The 23207-nt window shown below is 41.3% G+C and overlaps 1 protein-coding gene across 3 annotated transcripts in view; it reads left to right on the top strand.

Moving 5' to 3' along the window:
* Positions 1-16418: 16418 nt before the first annotated feature.
* Positions 16419-23207, top strand: part of C5H8orf34 (chromosome 5 C8orf34 homolog) — a 417612-nt gene continuing 410823 nt past the window's right edge. For 2 of the 3 annotated variants that reach the window (XM_075549598.1, XM_075549597.1), the window contains exon 1: positions 16419-16678. In XM_075549598.1, coding sequence (XP_075405713.1) covers positions 16610-16678 — 69 coding nt within the window. In that variant the 5' untranslated portion in view covers positions 16419-16609. Of the gene's footprint in view, positions 16679-21464; positions 21611-23207 lie in introns of those variants that run through there. The other variant, XM_075549596.1, reaches the window with a different exon arrangement.

The raw sequence follows: 23207 nt of genomic DNA, 5'->3' as shown, positions 1-23207 counted from the left end.
AAACATCATGTGCTCAGAGTTCACAAATTAGGAGTAAGAAAAGGAGAGGGAATCGATTGTTTAATGATAATGCACAGTTTTTGTGGTTAGGTGTCATCAAATGGGTTCCCACGCATAGTGAACCTATGCACAACAGACTAACGAGATCAATCAACCATTTTTTGTGTGTGCAGCAATAATAAAGAATCTTCCAGTCATAAATGACTCAATTTATTGAGCAAACTCATCCTTGTAGCTCATATTCATATGTTAAAACATAATTATCTTAATGCTTTTCCCCATCACAATTGCAATAAACAAAATTAAGTCTATTGCTCAGATTTTGTGTCAATGGTGTGAAGCAATTTACATTTTCACCGAATTACTTTTGCATATGCAAAAACACAATGCTATTTTGTAGCACTTGCTATCCTCCAGCCAAAGGAACCTACAAAGGAGAAGTAGAAATAAGAAAAGTGTAGAAATACATGTAGCAAAAATAAATGTGATGGAATAATGTATTTATTCAGAGGAATTGGATGGAAAATTTTCTTTTCTTTTGTTCTGTGCAGATCTGGCAAAATTATGTCCAGGATGTAAACTATTGAAGGATTGATTTTCATAAAACACAGCTCTGGGCAAGTCACCCTGTGACACAAAAACATCAATTCTTTCACTTTGCCTGCAAAATAAAGCTAAACTTCTTACCCTGACACTTAATACTCTGTGTTCTCTATTCCTAACACATGGGCCCTGAGTAATTTACTATTATCCTCCCTTGCACACTCTTCAGTAGAGACGATCTGAGATCTCAGCTGTTTCCTATACTCTCAGCCTTTTTCCTCTTATCTCCATGACTATTTGTGTGTGAGTGCTATTAACTCTATGAGAAATATTCTTCCTCCATTTCTGTAATTATTTTATCTTACAAACTACCTGTCTATTAATCTTGTTTCTCTTTCTAGCCATTATCTATCTTCTATCTTTTAGAGATATGCGTCTTGAAATGATTGAAAAATGCTTATTTGGTTTGGTGCTGAAGTGGTCTGTGGGGCTTTCTAATTCTGTAAAAAATTACAGTCTTGGAAACCCACAGGGACAGTTCTACCCTGCCCTACAGTGTTGTTTTGGGTCAGAACCGAGTCGGTGGCAGTGAGTTTGGAGTTTGAGATTTTGGAGTAGTTACCTTAAGGAGTCCTGGTGGTTTAGTTGGCTATGCACTGGGCTGCTAACAGCAAGGTCAACAGTTCAAACCCACTAGTCACTCTGTGTGAGAGGCTCTTTGCTTCTCTAAAGAAGCCTCAGGAAACCCTAAGTAGGTTCTTTATGAGTTGAGTTGACTTGCCGGCAGTGGGTTTTGCTTTGTTTTGGCAGTTATCTTAAGGAGCACTGATGGCCCAGAGGCTAAAAATATTTGGCTGATAACCAAAAGGTTAGCCGTTCAAACTCAGTATCCACTCCACGACAGTGTGGTAGTCTCCTTTTCTAAAGATTAGTTTTGGAAACACTATTCAGAAGTTCTACTCTGTCCTATGGGGTTGCTACGAGTTGAATTGGACTTAGCAGCAAGAAGTTTAGTTTCGTTGGTGCTCTTAGACAAAGCAATGCTAGTGAAGGGCTTAAAAAGTGATAAAGATAATGGGAGATGAGAAGTTAGAGATAAAATAGCATCTTTGCAAGTAGCCATCACATTTTATTTTCTATAAATGGCCAGGTTATATATAACACTTTGGCCATTGTAAGCCCTTCTCTCTTTTAAATTTACTCAACTCTGCTAAGTGACCTGAAGTCAGTCATTAAGCCCAAATTACCAAACCCACTGCTGCGGAGTGGAGTCTGACTCATGGTGATACTATAGGATGGAGTAAGATTGCTCCTGGAGGTTTCTAACACTAGAAATCTTTACAGGAGCAGACAACTGCCTATCTCTCCCGGGGAGCAGCGTGGTGGATTTGAACTGAGGATCTTTCGATTAGCGGCCCTGTGTTAGCCCGCTCGGTGGTTAGGGCTATCGATAAATACACAAATGAATGAGCAGGGCTCTGCTCCAGTAAAACATGAACTTGGTCCAAAGGCCACCATTGGCTGAACCTGTTTTAGCCTTTTCTAAAGTTACCATATAAGCCTCTTCTAATAGTTTCTATAACTGTCCCATCCCAGATTCTTCTCCCAGAAGAAAGGGGTAGAAAGGAGCCTGGACCTGGGGCAATCCTGGAAAAACAAGCCTGAGCCTAAGGAGTAAATTAATTTAATAGTACGTTTATGCCCAATGTTTAAACCACAGAATTGGAAAGCTAGGTCAACTCTTTCATTTTGCAGCTATTTAAAACGGAGGCTCCGAGAGGGAGAATGCCAATGATTTGTAATCCAGCATTGACTTGCTCACGGCTGCATGGCAGCAGAGCCCCTTAACTGTTTGCACCATTTTGACAGGAGGATATTTACAGGGTTCACAAGGATTGTTCACGTGAAGGGGGTGTGTGGATGGCGGAGGGACCAAAGCTGTGAGCATGCGCGGTGACAATCATGGGTGTGACTGAGGAAAAGAGAGAACGTGGAGAGAAAGGATGAAGCCAAGCGGGATGATGAGGGAGAGACTTGTCAGCACTTGTCTCCAGATTGGGAGAAGAATGTCTCCCTCTTCCTCAGATGCATCCCCTTCCCTACCTTGTTGTCTCGAAACATCTCACAGGTAGGAATGGTCACTGTGAAGGGTAGATAATTCTTTTACTGTGTCTGTGCTGCTATGGATACAATTTCACTTGTATTTTGAGGTAGAACAATTCCTCTAGGTCAGATCATTTATCATTAGAATCATTAAACTTGCAAAGAAGCGCTACGATGCTGCCAACTTCATATTTTTCACGCTGAGTATTTAAGAAGTGATCATTATTAAAATATTCATAGGCAAGATGAAAAGGTGCATCTGTATCCATTAAGGAGCCCCGGTGGTGTAGTGGGTTATGCATAAGCTACTAGCTTCAAGGTCTCAAGTGGTTTCAAAGCTTTCAGTGCTCTTCAGGAGAAAAATGAAGTGAACTTCTGCTCCTGTGAAGATTTAGAGCTTCCTTAACACGAAGGGAGCTTCTACCCTGTCGATGGGGTCACTATGAGTCAATGACGGTGAGTGTGAATATAGGGATTATTTCTTGACCAAGTGGTTATAAAGCACAAGTTGTGTGCTAGACATGTGTTAGTCTGGGTTGATTAGAGAAACAAATCAGGGAGACTCATATGTGTGTAAGAAAGAATTTTATATAAAAGAGTAATTGTACATAAAAAACAGTCCAGTCCAGATCCATAAGTCCATAAGTCTGATAGTAGCCCTTATGTTCGATACCGATCTATAGATTCCTCTTCAGACTCACAGAACACATGAAATGACACTGAATACAAGATCACAGGCCAGTGGATTGAAAGTCTTGTGGATCCAGTGGGAATGGAAGCATCTCAGTGCTAGTGTGGGTCTCCACACGGCTCTTTCAGCTCTGGGGCTCCAGTGTAGCTTCATGTGACTTGTCAACAGGAATGTCTCCCAGGGAGTGAGTGTGTGTACCGCCTCTAGTGAGCTATTTATCTCCTTAGCTCCCCCAAATGAGGTCATCAAGCTGCAATCTGATTGACAGGCTAACCCCCACCCCTTCACTCTTCATAGTCTCAAATTAACAACAGATGATGTAACTACCACAACAGCTTAAAGCATTTTTGTAAGCAGTGATTTCTTTAGTCTTTAGACCAATCTTTTTAAAATCTTTTATTGGGGGCTCGTACAACTCTTATCACAATGCATACATACATCAATTGTGTAAAGCACATCTGTACATTCATTGCCCTCATCATTCTCAAAACATTTGCTCTCCACTTAAGTCCCTGGCATCAGCTCTTCATTTCCCCCCTCCCTCCTTGTTTCCCCCTCCCTCATAAACCCTTGATAATTTATAAATTTTTATTTTGTCATATCTTGTCCTGTCCAACATCTCCCTTCCTCCACTTTTCTGTTGTCTGTCCCCCAGGGAGGAGGTCACATGTAGATCCTTGTAATCGATTCCCCCTTTCCACCTTACCCTTCCTCTACCCTCCCAGTATCGCCACTCACACTACCGGTCCTGAAGGGATCATCGTCCTAGATTCCCTGTTTCCAGTTCCCATCTGTACCAGTGTACATCCTCTGGTGTAGCCAGAATTTCAAGGTAAATTTGGGATCATGCTAGTGGGGGGAGAAAGCATTTAGGAACTAGAGAAAAGGTGTGTGTTTCATCTTTGCTATACTGCACCCTGACTGGCTCGCCTTAGACCATTCTTATAGGTAGGTACTATTATTATCATTCTCATTTACATATACATTTACATATAAGGAAACGGAGACCCAGAAAAATTATATACAAGGGATCTTCAAAATGTTGTTGGAAAAATCTTACTATCTTTTAATTTCATTGTTCCATTGTAAGTAACAGCTGAGATTCAAACTCAGGGAGTTTAGCTTTAGAGTCTCTACTATTAAGTGCTATGTATTGGGCTGCTGTAATGTATACACATGAAAAGACTTAACTAGCTCATCATTACTGCTAATTTGATTTTACTCATTTCTTTACGGTGCCAACACCTGGGGAATGCTTTACAGACTGGACAGGTGCTAAATCTGTGTCAAGGATTTACGAGTCTGACCCTATCCATAACTTTAGAGCTCTCCAGTTATAAACTCCAAGAATTGCCCTATGAATAACGGCTTCTTTATAAATGCATGGATAAACTGCAAAGAAAGGAAGGGAAGTTGTTATGCGCCAGAAATAAAGAAGAAATGGAAAATCAGGAAGTGAATGGATACTCTATCTGCCCTGAGGTATTTATCGTTAGTAATAATACAGGTGCTTGGACTTAATGGCAGTTTCAGGAGAGAGAAAACTGGTGCCAGGAACCCTGACTTCAACAGTTATACCCCTTCAGTATGAATGACGGTCTGGCCAGTGAAATTCTCAAAAATCGTGGAAAGGATTTAAAATGTATACAGCTATTTGGAGGGCGCCTCATGAATTTGAATGACCGAGCAATGCTTTGCTCGGCTTATACCCTGGAGAAGTCTGGTCCACGAGACCATCAGCCACAGGCATGGATTTTACTGCAGCGTTGTTTGCATTGGTGAAACTTGGACAGAAGAAGGAATAAACTGCACCATATTCGTGCAATGGAATGTGCAGAGCAGGAAAAATCAATATACCATGGACATGTATTATTGGAGATAATTCTCAAAAGCTTAACATTTGTGAAAATGAAAAATAATTTAAAGAACACTTGTGGCATTATGCCTATGTGCTGTGATGTGGGAGATCAGAACTAATAAAAAACAATAATAATGAACTATAATCCTGAGCTTCTACAGAGAAAGAAACACAGCCTTCTAATGAGCCGGTTTGTGTGGAATTGACTCCCAGGTGTGTCAGAGTAGAAGTGAGTTCCGCAGGCTTCTCAGGGGCTGATTTTGGAGAAGTCGATGGTCGGGTCTGACCTCTGAGACACCGTTGGGGGTACTCATGCCTCCAGTCTCTTGGCTATCCGGGTAGTGTATAAATTTGCACCTCCCAGGAACTCCTGTGCAAGGGAAGGATGCATGTTCTAAAGGAAGAATTCATGTTCTAGGAATAAGCTTGATACTTTGAGCAGCCTCGACAATCTGATCTCGTGTCTCAGGCGCAGGCCAGAATTCTGTATTCCCCTTGCTGCCTGTTGAATCATCAAAGGTGCCGTGGACGTGCTGTTGGGTAAAGGTAGGACTGCTTAACCTCAAGATCTGTGGTTCAAACCCACCAAACACTCGGTGAGAAGAAGATGGGGCCTTCTGCTTCTGTGTAGATTTACAGTGTTGTAAACCTTAGTCACTGTGAGCAGAGCCAACTGGATGGCGGGGTGGAGGGAGTGGTGGTGGCTTGGAGGAGGCATCTGAGCATAGTTTGGTGGTAATTTCCTATAGCAGCCCTAAGACTAATATAATTGGTAATTTAAAATTAAGAGGTTAAACCAGGGGGGAAGCCAGGGGAGCAAGTTCATCTGCCTTGTTTGGATAGATGGAAAGGATGGCGGAATCTTCCTACCTTTAAAAATTGTGAAAAAGAAGAGGCACCAAGACAGATTAGTATCATCCACAGCAGTAACACAGTTAATATTGATTGAGCACGCACTGTACTGTGCTTAACATGTATCAACTCACTTAAATATCACAGCAACTTTACTGTGCCATTCTCTCTCTCTGAGGTTTCCTGACAGTACTGAGAGATGCCTCAGGCTGAGACAGCAACCTATCAAATTCCACAAAGGTGGTAGGTACTCGATCCATGAACACCAGAGTCCATCTACTAAGCATCCTCTAATGTCATTGCTCATATTTTCAAAAGAGTAATATATTATCAAAGAACCATTTTACCATGTGCAAACACATACCTCGTCATGCTGTTGACAATCACTGATTGATCATCTGCATGCTAAGTATGTTAAATGACATTTATTGGGCTCTCTCCTAGATAGAAACAACTTTGAAAAGAAACCGCTTACAAAAATAACTGCTAGTTGAGGTATTGATGTATATGGACAAGCAACTATTGAAGTTGGTCCTTAATAAAATGAAGAGAACCCTTGGGGATGTAGTGGTTAATTATGAACTTCGTTGCTATCACAGACTTGAACATAGCAGCAGCTCCATGGGAGTAAGATGTAGTAGTCTGCTTCTCTGAAGATTTACAGTCTAGGACCGCCTATGGGGAATTTCTGCTCTGTCCTATGGGGTCACAGTGAACTGGAATCAACTCAATAACAACATTGGATTTAGTTCAGATTGTGTGTGTGTGTGTGTGTGTTTAATTAAAAGAAGGAACACATGCTTTGGAGTTAAAGTGGCTTGGATTTGAGCATATTTAATAGCTGTTGACCTCAGTTTCCTCTGACTGTTTTAGAATTAAACAGCAATGACATATTTTAAAAATTCCATATTTACCTATTTTTGTTTAAATTCTGAACTATCTTTGTGTCAGTACTTAAAGACACATTTTAAAATATGTCATTTTATTAAAGGTGATAAAATGAAAAATACTATTCTTTTGATGTTATTTTTGGTAAAATAGAACATAGAGGATAGTGGGTACTACGAGCTCGGAATTAGCACGTCAAGATATGTGAAGGCTTAGGTCCAGGGGCAATACTTTGATACTCAGGAATGCCCTGGGATGGTAACTATCAAGGACAAGCATTTGCAGAGAAAGCGATCTTAAAAAACATTTTAGAAAGTGGAGGTCACAGCAGACATTTATTGTGAATTCCACTTCATTGATTTTCACTGACCACTGACAATTGTACACTCCTTGTTCTGGACCAGATAAGCATCCCCTGCTAAAGTAACAGAAGGAAGGAAGGAAGGAAGGAAGGAAGGAAGGAAGGAAGGAAGGAAGGAAGGAAGGAAAAGAAATATAAGGAGAAAGGAAAGTGGCAAACAGGAACACTGAGAGACGCAGAAAAACACGTAAAAGGCAAATCAATGCTGGTATCTTCTCGAAACACTTACTATTTTCAAATGCTTCATAAGCACTTAGATGAATAAGCTATTGCAAAAAAATCAATTAGTCTCTGGTGTGCCTGTAAATCAGTGAGAAACACAAGTGACTAAGAGCTTGATTGCTGGACATGCCTCAGAGGCTTCTAACAAAATACCAGCACTTTCTTTATTCATCCCTTCTTTATTTATTGTTTCATCCATCCGTTTGCTCACCCACGCATCTGATTTTTGGCTTCCTAATCTTTACAGGTAAAGTTTGTAAATTTTGTTAATATTCCTCATGATGCCTGTGTTAGACCGGGTAGATGAGAGAAATAAATTCATAGACACTCATATGTGTATAAGAAAGAATTTTACATATAATTGAGTATTGCAAAAGAGCAATTGAGTATTGAGAAAACCTCCTAGTCCAGTCCAGATCAAGTCCATAAGTCTGATATTAGTCCTATATCTGGTACCAATCTACAAAGTCCTCTTCAGACTCAGGAAACACAAGGAATGACACCAAATGCAGGAGGATCACGGGCCAGTGGGTGGAAAGTCTTGTGGATCCAGTAGTGGTATAAGCATCTCAGTGCTGGCAGAGGTCTCCGCGTGGCTCCTCCAGCTCATCTCCATGATTCTTGTCAGGTGCAATGTCTCCCAGGGAGTGAGCAGAGAGAGAGTGTCTCCCACTTCCAAGGAGGAAATACAGGAGTTCCCAGAATCCTCAGGAGAAGGCTATGCCCACAGAGTGGCCTCACTGGCTATATCCTGATTGACAGGCTAGACTCCACCCCTATTCTCTTAATCCTCAAATTGACACCTGATTATATAACTACCGCAATGCCAATACATTGTTTTTTGTGTTGGCAACTTATAATACAGCAGTATGTCTCTGCCATTTGTAGACATTGAATTTATACTTAGTAAAATCAAACCCATCACTACCCTAAGACAGAGTAGAACTGCCTAAAGCAGTGGTTCTCAACCTTCCTAATGCAGCGACCCTTTAATACAGCTCCTCCTGTTGTGGTGACCCCCCAACCATAAATTTATTTTCATTGCTACTTCTTAACTGTAATTTAAGCGACAGTTATGAATTGGGTGACCCCTGTGTCCTTACAGAGGTCATTTGATCCCCAAAGGGGTCACGCCCCACAGGTTGGGAACCGCTGACCTAAAGGGTCTTCAAGGCTGACAGTCTTTTGGAAGATGGCTGCACACATTATCTTGATGAGCAGTGAAGTTCAAATGCCAAGGGTTTAGCCAACGTCTTCCAAGGCTCCTTATTTTATGCTGAGACATGACAAATGGGATCTCCTAGGATCGAAATCATCTGAGACAGAGCTCAGGACATCCAGAAGGACTAGGAGAGCACTCTCTGGTGCCCTGGCAGCTCTACCGCGTCAGTGCTGCATTGCTAGTGTTGGGGTGTGAACTCATACCCCATCCCCCTGAAGAAGATGAGGCTGTCTGTCCCTGGAACGAGTCACTCTCTCTGAAACCCGACAGAGGGGGAATAAAATCGATGGCAGCAGGCCTGGCATTTGGGATTGGGTACTGTAGTATCCAGAGTGTTTATGCAAAGTACTAAGCCGTCCTTTAAAAAACAAACAAGACAAAAAAAAAACAACAACACATCTCTCTAGTCTAGGCAATGGTGGGTCTGCTGTTTCTGCAAAAGGAAACATCAGCCTTTCGTTGAAAGGGTTGTTGTGATGTACTTAATTATGACTGAGCATTAGCTGGCATCTACAGAGATGCATATTTAAGAAATAGATCCCAGGTTACTTGCTCTCTGCTAGCCAGACTGAAGCAAGAGTACATCCTGTCCTAGGCAGAATGCCTGCTCCCCAGGGTGTACAGCAGCTAGAATTGCTTTCCCTTACCGAACCGTCTTTTGTTTGCTTAAGCCTCTTGTATTTTCTCCGCCTTTACAACAAATTCAGCATCCTTTTATAGTATTTTGTAACATTTTTCATCATTTAAGAATTCCTACACAAAGACCTACTTATTGGGATGAAACATGAAGAGAGCATCATTTTGAGAATTATAAGCAAAAAGCATGCCAGAGAAAATAAAGGATATTGAAAATTAATTGCAGGAGAATCTGCACCATTGGATATCTATATATTTCCTCTAAATGATTCATGAGTTAATACAAATAAGCATATTATAAAAATGTATATTAATACAAATGATCTTACTAGTTAAAGATCACTTATACATATCTCATGTAGTAAAATTAAATATCAAAATCCAATATTTATCACTGCAATTTAAAGAGCTCGAAATATCATTTGAGAAGGCCGTAGGCAGTGTTTCACAAGTTGGTAGCCTAAGTATGCGTTGGATTCTCAGATTGGCAGTTCCAGTAAGGCAATGTTATTGGGACATTAGAATCAGTTAATCGCAAGGGGATTGATTAGCATTATTTGAATTCACAAGAGACATATGTAAATCAGTTTGCTAATGTGTACATTTAGAATGGGATAGAAAATGACCCTTATATTAGTCGTCCAGGGTACCACCTCTCCAAAATCAGCACACTGGGGAAATCAAATGAGTCATTAAAATGCCTCTTGGTCCTAACAAGTAAAAAGAAAAATCAGTGGCTCTCTAGTGACATGACTAGTGGTGGCTTTGGAGGGAGTGTCGTGGGGTTTAGGAGCACTGTGGTTGTGGTTGTTAGTCACCATTGAGTGGATTCTGACGCATAGGAACGCCATAGGGTATAAACTACTTCACAGAAGGTTCCAGGCTGTGATAGGAACGGAAACAGATCTCCAGAACTATTGCACTCCAGGGCTCAGCTGGTGGCGTTAGGTGCCACCTAGTGCGACTCAGAAGGGCCCGAGGTACCCGAGTGAAGCACAGCCTGGTCCTGTGCTGAATGCACAGTTGTCATGTTTGCCCCTGTTGCAGCCACTGTGTCGCTCCTTCTCCTTAAGGGACTTTCTCTCACATCCCTTCTTCCATAGCAAGCACGATGTGTATTTTCAGGGGATGGTCTTTTCTGTCAACATGTCAAAAACATGTGTCATATGAAACCTCGCCACCTCTTTTCCTCTGGGTTCAGCCCACCAATCTTTAGGTTTGCAGTTGACCACAACCCATTTGTGACGCTGTCTTCAGATTACTACAGCCATACCCATTGCTATCAACTCCATCTGAACCCATACTGGCTTTCTAGGACACGATTTAGCTGCCCTGTAATGTTTCTGGGGCTGTGATTGTTAGTGAAGCCGACTGCCGTGTCTTTTTCTCCTGGTGGAGAACCTGGGGGTGGAAGAACCCATCATCAAATCATCAACCACTAGAAAATTCTAGGAACATCTGATTGATTCTTCCTAGACACCAGTACAGTTCAGGATAGTAGTATGCTGAAACCACTGTCTTTGTGCCTGAGAAATAGATTTTAATCAGTGATAAAACACTCTTACATCATATCTTCTGGTTGTTTCCTGAAACATATATTTTGAAAGTTTACACATCTAGAATTACCACTTTGTAACAGTTTAAAATAATTTAAATCAAAATTATTCATTTTACTGATTAGTCAAACTTGGAATAAAATTGCATTTGGGGATATCTTTCACTTAGACCATTCTGTTTTCTCTCTTCTGGAATCACTCATATATCAGTATGTATTGCAGTCACCCCACCTGCTAGCTAAACATTCAGAGTATTGGATGAGACACTTGCTTTTCTAGAATAATCTTCCCATGATTCTCCAAATACAAAGGTTGCGGCAAAGCAGTAGCGTGAAAACAGTCCAGAACTGGGATATGCATGTTTCAGGATTAATAGTTTACGTTCATGAAGCGCTTCAAGGAACTTCTCTGCCCTATGATTTTAATACTTAATTGATTCCAAGGGATTGACTTGCTAATACTTCCTAGTTGGGTCAACTAGACTTCAACATGACCCTCGTCTCTCATCAAAAATCCTTTGTTAAAGGAGATGCTGCCAGATGTCTTACAAACAGAGCTAGACCAGGGCTTTAGTAGATTCTAGAAATTAGTTTCAGTATATTTGTAAATTGTGCTGACAAGCCCTCGCATAGTACAGTGAGGTCAAAACATCCTCCCAGGACAATGACCACTTCATGCTGCCCTTGGCCAAGGAGCAGATGAAGATCCATGAAGGCAGTCTTATGCGTACTGGAAAACATTACGTCCAGTTTAAAACTATGGTTGTTTGTTGTCAAAAGGACTAACTGAAACAAATTATTAAAATGTGTAGCAATATGATCTTACTTAAGTTAAACATATGTTTATTCACAACACATAATGAAAATATATTGTTATATGTTGTCAATATAAGAAATTTGTTGACATAGTTCATGATTTTAGAAGGTTCACAATTATGAAGAGGATCTAAAAAAGAGAGAGAAAGTGAATATACACGCATAATTAAGTAACTGAAATGAAAAGTTACATGAGTTCAAGGCAAAGCTTAGCATGACAGAAATGAGTTGGTTTGAATCTAATATTTCATTACTCAACTGCTATTTACTGTGTCCTTACTGGGTACCACAAATGAGAAATAACCTTTATAACTGATGACAGCTTTGATATACAAGCTACATTCTTGACCATTTTTTTCATGATACAGAGCGTGGAAATAGTTTCCACTTTCAGCTTTGAAGTTCAAAACACTGTATGTAAAATATAACCCTACCAATTATTCGTTGGATGACTTTGCGGAATAATTTATCATCTTATAGTTTGATTTCAGAAATCAGTGGGTCATCCTTTAGTCCCTCTTCCAACCTCATCCTACAAATTTGTCTTCAAATATCCCTTGAGTACATTCTACACACTTCCTCTCTACACCTGCCGTCCTCACATTGACCCCATCATTTGCATACGATTACTCTGATGATCCACACTGGTTTTGCTGTAGCATTCTTCAATGCACCATGCATGCTGTGTCCAGAGTAATCTTTCTTGGCTTTAGCACTCTCCTCCTCAAAAGTCTTTAATCATTTTTCCTTGCCTCGTATATGCAAGTTTATCCTCCTTAACAAGACATTTAAGACCTTCAATGAGCTGAATTCTGTTGAGTTGCTTTTATTGTTTTCTTGCCTCATATGCCAGTTCTCCTAACCACCAGCTTCTTTCGTTCCTCTGTACGTGTCCATATGCCATTTAAAATTTTTCAAAGCCCGGAACGCCACAAAGGGACTTCAAAAAGTCAGTAGAAAAAATTCATTATCTTTCATTCCATTTTTCATATGAACTTTTTGAAATTCTCCTCATATTCCCATTCCAGCAATGCCATCTAGAAAACTTCAGCATTTTATTCTTCACATTTTATTCTACTTTATAAAGATTTCCTTGCGAATACCAGACACAGTTGATTTTTCCATCACAACGACTTTCACAGAATGTTCTATGTATCTATGTAGCACATCTCATCGATATCTATATTAGCACAAATAATGTTATTTCTATACATGGCAATTATGTCAAAAACACTGACCCCTTTAGGACAAAGACAGAGCTTTCTACCTTTGAACTCATGCTTCCATCACCATATTTTCCATAAGGATGCTGTGCACTGACGAGTAAGGTAAGTCAAAAAGCACTGCTACGAAAATCATAGAACCTTTCTGTAGACAAAAAATATCAAAAAGCGAGGCTGTTATTCTTAACACAGCCTCCATCTAGGCCTATAAACTTCTGAAGTCAGTGTTTTCATCTCGCCGACACTTCTCGCAAAGAATTCTATGTGCTTTGATTTCCAGAGTCAAAATGATGAGGTTGGCATCCTCAAGGGACTCAAATTATGCTCCTTTCACATGCTCTTAGAGTTTGGGGACAAAAATGAAGTCTAAAGGCGCGAACTCAGAAATAAAGGATGGGTGAGGCCAGGCATTGCAATGAAGTTACCGTAGGACAGCTCCTGCAGCCCGAGAAGAATGAGCAGACGTATGGCCATGCTGCAATTTTCCTGACTCACTCACCAAGGCAATTTCCAATTTTCTCAAAACGTATTTTGTGTCGAATTTTTAGAAAATCTATGAAGGTTACTCGTTTGAAGTCTGGTCCCCAAACAGTGGCTGATATTTCCTGAATGGCAAGACTTCCTTGACTTTAACTGGTCTAGCTGTTCCCTTTGGAAACCACTAATTGGATTTGACCTTGCTCTCTGGATCCTACTGGTAAATCCAAACCTTGTCCCCAGTCATGACTCACTCCACAAAACGATCTTTATTGGCTTCAAGCTAGATTAAAAGACAGATAGCTAGGTCAGCTCTTTGAACAAGCTGATCTTTCGGCAACACTTGATACCAATTAAGTCAAAAGCTTACTAAGGTCAACATGTTCACATAAAATGTGAAATGCTGAATACCAAATCCACCAGCTATTGCATCAATGGTAGTTCTAAGGTCTCTCAATATCGGTTTGTGGGCTCCAGCTACAATCTCCCCATCTCGAGTTTGGCAGTCTCTCCCCTCATGGTTTGTCTTTGAGGTCTTCCCAGCCTTTCACACATTCTTTGATTCATCAGGAAATTCATTTCATGTGGGCAGCTTTCTGCAAACATGTTGCCTGTCGGCAATGATTTGGAAAGATGCACATATGAGTTTTGTTCAAAATGTCTTTCTATGGAACAAAACTTATCACTTTTTAAGGCATGCTAGTGAGACTAAGAGAAATGTATCACTGAGGGAATATTTCTGCAGTCATTTGTTTATGAAAGAGACATCTTAAAACCAATGATGTTTGGAATACACCGGTGCGTGTATGAACTGGAGCCCTCTTTACTTATGCTTGTATTTATTATAGTAAGGCATTCAGGCTTGGGGAGAAATGGAAAGAAACAAGAAAATGCTTTATGGGGGAGGTAGCATTTGGTATAGTCCTTGAAAAGCTTTCAAAGTATATTCTGAATTAAAAATAATAATTTAGTGATATTGTTTTAGCATGCATACATGTATCTCTATGTTTTCCTCTAAACATAAAACAATATTGCCATCAGATGCTTTGTCTCTGTTAAGTGCAGTGATCTGAGAATGGCGAAGCCTTACGTACTCACGTGTTAAGGAACAGATTTCTCCTCATGATTCTTGAAGAAAGGGACTATTGATTTCTCAAAGCCAGCATTCTGGTTCTCTGATATTTGAGCTATCAAAAACACCCATGGGCCATTAGATGGCCTAGTTTGTTTGTATACCATACCTCATATCCTAAACCAAACGAAACTTACTGCGAGACCCTCTATAGGGCTTCTGAGGTGAAATCTTTAAGGGAGCAGACAGGGACTGGTTGGTGGTTTTGAAGGATTGACCTTGGGTTAGCAGCTGGGTGCTTATGCAGCAACACCAAGGGTTCCCTATGTAGCAATTACGAATAAAGTACACTAAGTGTATGCTGTATACTTAATTACCTGTGAACTTACTAAAGGGTGTGTGAGTGTACGCTTGAACCACCATGGAAAACACTTACCAGCCCTGGGTCCCAACTGCTAGTCAATTAAATCTCCTTGGGTAGGTCCCTTGAGGATGATTATAAAAGTAGTACCTTGGGCATCTTTCCACTTGAACTTATGTCTAGGTCAGGTTACCAGAAATCTTTAACGTCGAATCTGAGCGTCTCTCAGATGGGTTTCATCTCTGAATTATTAAATGCAGCTACAATCCATCTTCTCACATCAATAATCTTATTTATATCATCACAATTACTTGTTTCCGCATAAATATATTGGTTAAAGTGCAGAACAGATGTACTAACATCAATACAAAATGATGAATTATAGAAAATCGAGGATGCAGTAAAGAAATAAGAGGAAAATCTATAGATTTTATACGATTACAGTTTGCTCAAAAGGAAACTATTCCTATTATTTGGAACATTCATATTTATTAATATGCATCTTTTCGGAGGCGGTCTTCTAGAATGGTCCGGACAACCTGTTAGACAAATTCTAAAAGCGCTGTTAACTAATAATATTCATATTTCGACGCTTGGTCACACATCTTGGTTAGGATCCAGAGTCATTTCCTTTGGGAACTCAAGGTCTGTAAAGCCCCGTGGGAGCACGGGAGGGAGAAGACACACAATGCTATCTCTAGACCCTTTCCTTCAATTCGGAGATCTTCACATACTAAAAAGGAAGGCATTGTCAAATTTTGAGATCCTGAAGTGCAAGTACGTAGAAGCAGTAATCTTCGATGGAATAGTGTTACACCTGAGATGCAGATGAAACTACACAGACGTGATTCAAGACATGGAGCAGGAAGGCAACCTGGGAGGGGTTGAACCTCAGGTCCTGTTCCAGACCAGGGCAGGATTGCTCCCAGTCTTTGGGTGTCTGCACTTTTGGAAGTCGCCAGTTCATGAACTGCGTCCAGGCCAAGCCTACTTCGTTCAAGAGAGGCAATGTCCATTTCCCGGCCATCAGTCAGGGCCAAGCACCTTCTGAAGACTGTGTCCGCCTGGGACCCTGCTCCTGGTGAAAAACAGAAGGTGCCAGGGGGCAGCTCCGAGGCGGCGAAGGCAGCTACCCTTCCGAACCGCATTTGTAGCTGCCAGGGAGCAGCCAACAAGCTCTAGATTTATGTGCACTTGCAAAGAAGCACCTTTGCCATTGGCTTTTTGAGCGGCACTGTCGCTAGGGAGCGGTGGCCGGCGAGCCAGCCTGGGGAGAAGCCCGGGCTGTTTGTCCCTGGAACCTCCTGGGTGAGGGCCACACACCCTTGCACGGCTGCAGAAGCACACTAGACACGCGCGCGCACGCACACACACATACTCGCCACAGGTACGCGCGCGCGCGCTCCCGAGCATTCGCCGCTGCGATTTGGCGCCCCTGGGTCCCCGTGCGCCCTGCCACCAACCCCCCCACCCCCTGGTGCTTTTGGCAGAGGAGCACCTCTTGAGCTCGCTCCGCCCCCGCCCCCCCCAACTCGGGGCTGCTGCCCGGGAGGGAGGGACCAGGAGCGAGTTCTCTGCGGCCGAGTTGTGCGAGTTGGCCGGGCTGCGCCCAGGCTCGGGGCTCAGGCGGTCGGCGCCCCACCCGCTGCAGCGGCGGGCTCCCGTCCGGAGAAGAAGGGAGGGTCCGTCCTGGCCAAGTCCTCCGGCCGCTGGCGCGCAAGGTCTCTCCATGGCGTCTCACCAGCAAACCCGGATCCAAGCTTACCTGGAGAAGAACAAGATCGCTCCCCTGTTCGAGGTGAGCTTCCCTCTAGGAGTGAAGTCCTGGTGGTCCTTGAGGGGAGAAGTGAGCGAATTCAACCCTCGCCCCCAACCCCCAGGGAAGGTCCAGCTAGTGAACAAGAGCGCGGGAGGAGGCTCCGTGTATCCCCAGAGCGCTGTGCCCAGGCCAGGTGTCTCGGGCACGGGACAGGTGAGGTCCGCAGGGCCTAGCCTCACCCTTGGCACGGCAAGTTTGAACTGCCAGCCAGCCTTGCACCCTGCGGCCACATGGGCAGGACAGGGACCCGCTCAGGGTGACATGCCTGGGTGCACACACTCAGACCGCACACTTTCTTCTAGATGCTGTGGGTGGAGCCCCCTCGCCCAGTGGATGGCAGGAGACCCCAAAAGGTGGAGGAGGCACTCAGCCGTTGGGCGGATTATGGTTAAATGGAAGAAAGACACAACTAAGAGGAGGCGTCAGTGCAGTCGGACCCGAAATGGACAGGGGGAGGACTTAGGTGGTCTCCGGATGAGGGAGGCTCCTTCACATTTCAGAACCTTTCCCTGTTAGCTGGGAGAAAGGGACCGGGAAAGATGCTGGAAAACCACACATGTATGCGAGAAGGAGACATTAGATGCGAGCCGTTTGCTGTTTCCATCAAAAGACTTGTCAGGAATCCAGAACAGGCAGGATGAGCGAGAAAGCGAGAGAATGAGGATGGGAGACTGAAGCCGGGTTCGGGCAGAGCGTCCAGCCAGTAGTGGTTCTGGGCAAGGATGGGGCATGTGAGGACAGCAACCAGATGTGAGGCTCGCAGGGAGGGATTGGGATGGCCAGCAGAGGAGGGTTGGGACTGGGTAGGGTGGGGTGCGCTAAGCCCTCTCCAGAGTGGAAAGGGGAGGGTGCACGGAGGTGGCCCGCGGAAGCAGTGGTGCACTTGTAGGGATTTGCTGGCAATTCTCTGCTCTAGTGTTTGTGCAAGGCTGAAACGCCAGAGGGAGACGCCGATGCGGTGGACAACTCTGAGACTGGAGGGGCTTCTCTGACAACTGGAGAGAGTAGAATGAGAACTGCAGAGAAGGGGGTGGGGTGGTGCTGGAGCTAATTAATACTCCTAGTCTAAAAAAATTACATCAAGAAGGAAGGCAGAAATGAGGAAGTTAAGAATATAGTCAAATAGACCTTTTTCTTACAGGACAGGTGTCAAATGGCCATGATTGATATGCACTTTGAAGTTTTTCTGCCCAACTTCAAGTGAGACGTTCTACCATCTTGAAAGATAACTATTGAAATTCATTGTCGGTTAGGGTCAAAAAGCCCTGAAATTGTCTTCATTTTTGGTTTCTGTGGGAAGTGTTAGGAAATTAAGTCAGTGCAAAAGCAAGCCAGAGTTGCTGAATTATCAGAATTATTGAATTTTTTGTTAGTCTAATAATTATAGGCTACTATAATTAAAAAACATAAGTGTAATAATTCTCTGACACTCTGTATTAACTGCATCAAAATAAACCCAAATACATTAAGTGTTTTGTTTGCTGGCTACTCTCATAGCAAATAGATATTTGGAAGCAAGAGTAAGTGAATTGCTTTTACCAAATGATGTTCTTATTTTTTTCAGTTATTTAACAATTCTCAACATTCTTTCCAATTGATAAAATACATGGAAACTCTCTACATAATTAAAAATAAGTCCTATTTTATACTTATCAAGTGGTCCTTTTCCCTTTTATGTAATGCTGACCAGATAGTCAGCACTAGTTAATGTGATGCAATGGAAATAATTCATATTTTCTCATGGAAGCTTTAGACCCCTACAACAAACAAATGACCTTGTATGCTGAATTTCACCAATTTTTAAAGTGACATGCTGTATACCCTCCCATTCTCTTGGAGTGCCATGATGATTTGTTAATTTGTAAGGATCGATGTGCCCTTGAAATTATTGAGGGAAGGGTAATGAGCTGTCTTTTATTAAAAGCAGAATGAGACACTGGCCCTTATGATCATTAGAACATGTTTTTTTAGAAATTAATCATAAATACAGAAAATATCACTGATTTGTAGCCTCTTTCTCTTCATACTAGAAAACCAGTGAAGAGGTGCTATCTAGGAAATGGGTTTCTTAATCTAATAAATTCCCCCAAAGCTCTCAGAACGTCCATTGCTTGAAGAGTTTGTGAAGTCCTAGCTGGCTAAGCCGTAAAGAACTGAAGTCATGAAGGGGTCCAAGTAATAGTGTAAGAAACAGGACAGATAGTGCTTACTATTTTAATCACTGGGCCAGAAATTAAGAAGAGTGTTTTAAGACTGGTTTTGCCAATCACCTAAAACCAGTGACTCCCCTTGTTTTATTATCCATGCTTTGCCTTGATGTGTTGTGTGGAGACACCAGAGATCCTGAAAAATGCTGGCTTTAATTTTGTATAGTCTCTTTATGGATTTTGTAAATTAGGAATTTTTAAAACATAGTATTTTATTCTGTTCCATGAAGGCTGACACGGCAGTCTAGGTTCCAATTAGCATTTCTCTGCAGGTTGTTCAGTTACACTGGTTAACAAAGTACGAGCATCCCATTTCTAATTGACTTGTTCAGTGTTCATTAATTCAGTGTACTTGCCTACTTATATTCTCATCATTGTTGTAAAGTAATTGTTTATTGTTTGGTCTCTTATGTTTTTTTTTGTCAATTGGTTATTTAATATGAAGGGAGCTCAAGGATTAATTTCTGTCCAAAGTTCAAAAAGTTGCCAGACAAGAGTCCTCCGATCTCAACCAGTCGACTTCTTTTGTTAGTTATTTTGTTTTTAATTTAAAATAATTTGGGATTCGGTTTCACATGTTCTCCTCCTGTTCCACCAATGTCCATCTCTTTTGACCCTGGCTGGTGTGGCTGGCAGTGGTGCCTGGGCTTCTGTTTAGCTTTCTCAGTCTCTGGTTGGTTGAGGTTCGTGCAGACCATTTTGCTGCAGACGAATTTCTTCTTTGAGTTTTTGGTTTCCTTCTTTCTCTTTTGCTGCAGGTGAGTAGAGAACAATAGTTGTATCTTAGATGATGGCATATAAGCTTTTCAGAACCTAGACTCTACTAAACAAACTAGGATGTAAAACATAACTTTATGATCTATGTTGCTAGTGACCAAATGTCTCAGAAGACGAAGATCCTAATCTTTCAAACTCAGAAATCCAACCCTGCAAGATATTTTTTTAATGGCTAATACAAAGCCACATGTAGAAATCCTTCCATTTGTGCCTTGGGTAATGATATTTTGATGAAATAAAATGAAAATGTAAGGTGAAAATTATAACTATTATTTATAATCTGTGAACTCTTAGAATTAAAAAAAAACCATAATATTTCTATTATTTTCATTGATTTATTCAGGGCAAACGCAGTGAACAGCTTGGCCATCAATCTATAAGGAATCTTTTGACATCACTATAATAAATTAGGACTAAAACTCCATTTGATTCAGGTTTATACACATAACTTCTCACTTAACTGGAAAAATAGGAATTGGTCTTGCTCCCCTCAAAGCAGTGTATGTTTTCAACACACTTAGGCAAGATGGATGATGTGAATACAGGACGTGTCGTGACCCCAGTGGCGAGCCAAAACAACCACGGATGTCAGCAACCAGAAGTTACTACATGCAATCATGATCTGGCATACAGCTATCTATTGGGATCAACTTATTAATTTGCTATATGGAAAACAGTTTAACTTAGCTCCCAAATTGTTGTCTGGTTTGGAAAAATATCACGATAAAGTAGCCAACTTTCAAAAAGGGGAGAATAATAATTTGAAAAGTATCACTCAGAAGAAGTCTTAGATTTGTCCAGTCTTGATCACATTTACAACAATTAAGATGTAGACATTGCATTTTTAAATCTCGCTGTGGGTGCCTTGGGGTAGGCCTAGAAGTGCTCACACCAAGATTTAAGCCCGTCATCCTCCCTTCCAAGGAAAGATGGGACTGTCTGCTCCCATCGAGATTTAGTCTTGGAAAGCCTATTTAAGTCACTAGGAGTGGGAATTGACTTAATGGCAACAGAGTAAGTTTTGTATAGTGAAAATGGGGGCACCTATTACACTTTAACAGCTACAGTCTGACCTTTTCTAAAAGAATGGAATTACTTTATCATTTCCTTTCTTAGGCCAGACTACTTTACTCACAGGTGTAAGTTTACCTTTAGTGACGTGGCATGCATGTGGTTTGGTCGTCATATTCCGCCCAGTGGCTTCTAAGTTATGGCAGTCTGATTCATTTTCTTTGTCATATCTGTCACTGGGTGCGTTTGAACCGATGACTTTCAAGTTAGAAGCACTGCAAAATCATTTGCTTCTCCTAGGATGCTTATACATATTATGACGTGAATTCATATCAAACACAGCATGGCCAATTATAGGCCAACATCATTTGCAACTGCAAAACTCTTTCCTCTCCGGAAGGCTGATCTGTTCATGTGAATTACTTCTGCAGCCCAAGCTCCCAATGTGTTTCGACAGCACAGGGAACCCACCGTTTTGTTCACTGTTTTGTCTTTTCCTGTTTCTGTTTTTTGAATTACAGTCTGAAAGTTGCCCCTCTCCAAAGTTAGAGATCTGAGATATATGTGGAGCTTTCTTTGATTTCCTTTCCTTAAGGCTAACAGTTTGGGGCTGCCCTGAGCTAATGTGTGAAAACAAGTACTTCCTATGTTTGTATCAGTTTTAAGCTTATTTAGAGCCGTGGAGTTCAGAGTCAAAGGACACAGGGACAAGCTGCATTTCGCCCTGCTCTACCTACTTTGTTGTCAAATGGAAGTGACTGACTGGCAACTCTGGCGTTGGACACGTTCTTAGGAGAAAGGAGTCCCTGGAGAAGGGCGTTATGTTTGGGAAACTAAAGGATCAGATTAAGAAGAAAGACCCTCCACAGGATGGATTGACACAGCGACTGCAGTAATTGGTTCAGAGTTAACAATGGTGAGGATGACACAGGACTGATCAAGCCGTGCTTTGTTCTTTTGTACAAAGGGGGCTCTGAATTGGAAATGACTCAATGACAGCTAACAACAATAGCTACTTTATTAAAGTCAAGGGAGGAATACCCCACTCCCTAGAAAAAGGTATTTTAATGTTTCAAGATAATTTTGCTTTCAAACTTATGAAAATATCATTTTAATAAAAATGACTTAGAAAAGGCTTAAGGGGGGGAGGGGAGATAATAAAATATAGCCCTGTCATTTTTAAATTGTTTAATTTCACAAGTTATAAATATGCCCTTTGAGTAATCCCTGATAAATCAGTTTCCCCAGAACTTGAATTTACGAAGACCTTGCCTGAATCTAAATTTGTATTCATCTTTATAATCTCAGGGTATTTAGGCAAAGAAAGGGATTCCTTTTTTGTTTGGAGTCCCAAGTTGAACACTGCTATTTAATTACTTTGAGCAGTATTTGAATATATTTTCATTTACTTATGAGTTTACTTATTTATGCTTTAATAGATTATTTTTAAATTCTTCATGAATAATATAACACAGTGAATCAAAATTAGGCTCAATAAATACCTTTATAAAAGTTAAGTAAATGAAAAGAACATCAGTATATTCAAAAGGAGGATATATGGTTTATGGATCCCTTTTCAGAGAGTGGAAATAAGAGACAACAAAAATAATTTAGGCCCTTATTCTCTTTTTACATCCTCAGTAATTGAAATTTGAAAGTCATTCGGCATGCCTTTGAAAAGAGATTTCTAATTTGTTTGTGCAGAGTGTCTCATGGCTAGCATTAAGAAGGGCCTGTGTGGGGCAGTGGTGTGGCAGCTTCAGGAGATTTGTTATTTGAGATGAATTATCTGAAAAAAGAAAGTAAATATATTCAAAACAACGCAAGCCAGCTTTTTCACTGATATAAATGGGCGTTTCAAATGTCAAAAGGGGTAAAGATAGAATGAACCTTATAGTGTTGGATAGAAATGGGGAAGGTAGTTGCTATTTCATGACTTTCAATATTAGAGATTATATATATATGTATATATATATATATACACATACACACATAAATGCACACATAGATAAAGAATAAGTAGGGGCTTGTGTGTATATCCACTCCTCACTTATAGCAACATGGTTAGGTTTCAAAGTTCATGTCCTTAGGCAAAACTTGACGTTATGTGAAAATGGAGGTTTTTTCTTCTGGTTTGAGGACATCCAATTGTCCAAATTAATAAAACAAACAAACACCTGGCCATAATAACAACTAAGACGCCGACTAAGATGTTCATCACTGTGACAATAAAAAACAACAAAACAAAAAACAAATTCACTGCCATCTAGTCCATGCTACTTCACAGCGCCCATAGGACAAAGCTGAATTGCCCCTGCGAGTTTCTGAAAGTGTAACTGTTTACAGGAAGAGAAGGCCTGTCTCTCTCCCTCAGACCACCTAGTAGTTTAGAACGGATGAACTTGAGACTCAGAGACAAGCCAGCTGTGGAGAAGAAGGATGGGAGGAGACAAATATCAATAAAGCTAGGCTGTGTGACTAGAGAGTCTGTTGCTTCATTCACAGATCCACCT

The sequence above is a fragment of the Tenrec ecaudatus genome, chromosome 5 (genome assembly GCF_050624435.1).
Source record: "Tenrec ecaudatus isolate mTenEca1 chromosome 5, mTenEca1.hap1, whole genome shotgun sequence".
In the NCBI taxonomy this organism is placed as follows: Eukaryota; Metazoa; Chordata; class Mammalia; order Afrosoricida; family Tenrecidae; genus Tenrec; species Tenrec ecaudatus.
The sequence above is the reverse complement of the archived record's forward strand: the minus strand, read 5'-3'. Positions and strand labels throughout refer to the sequence as shown.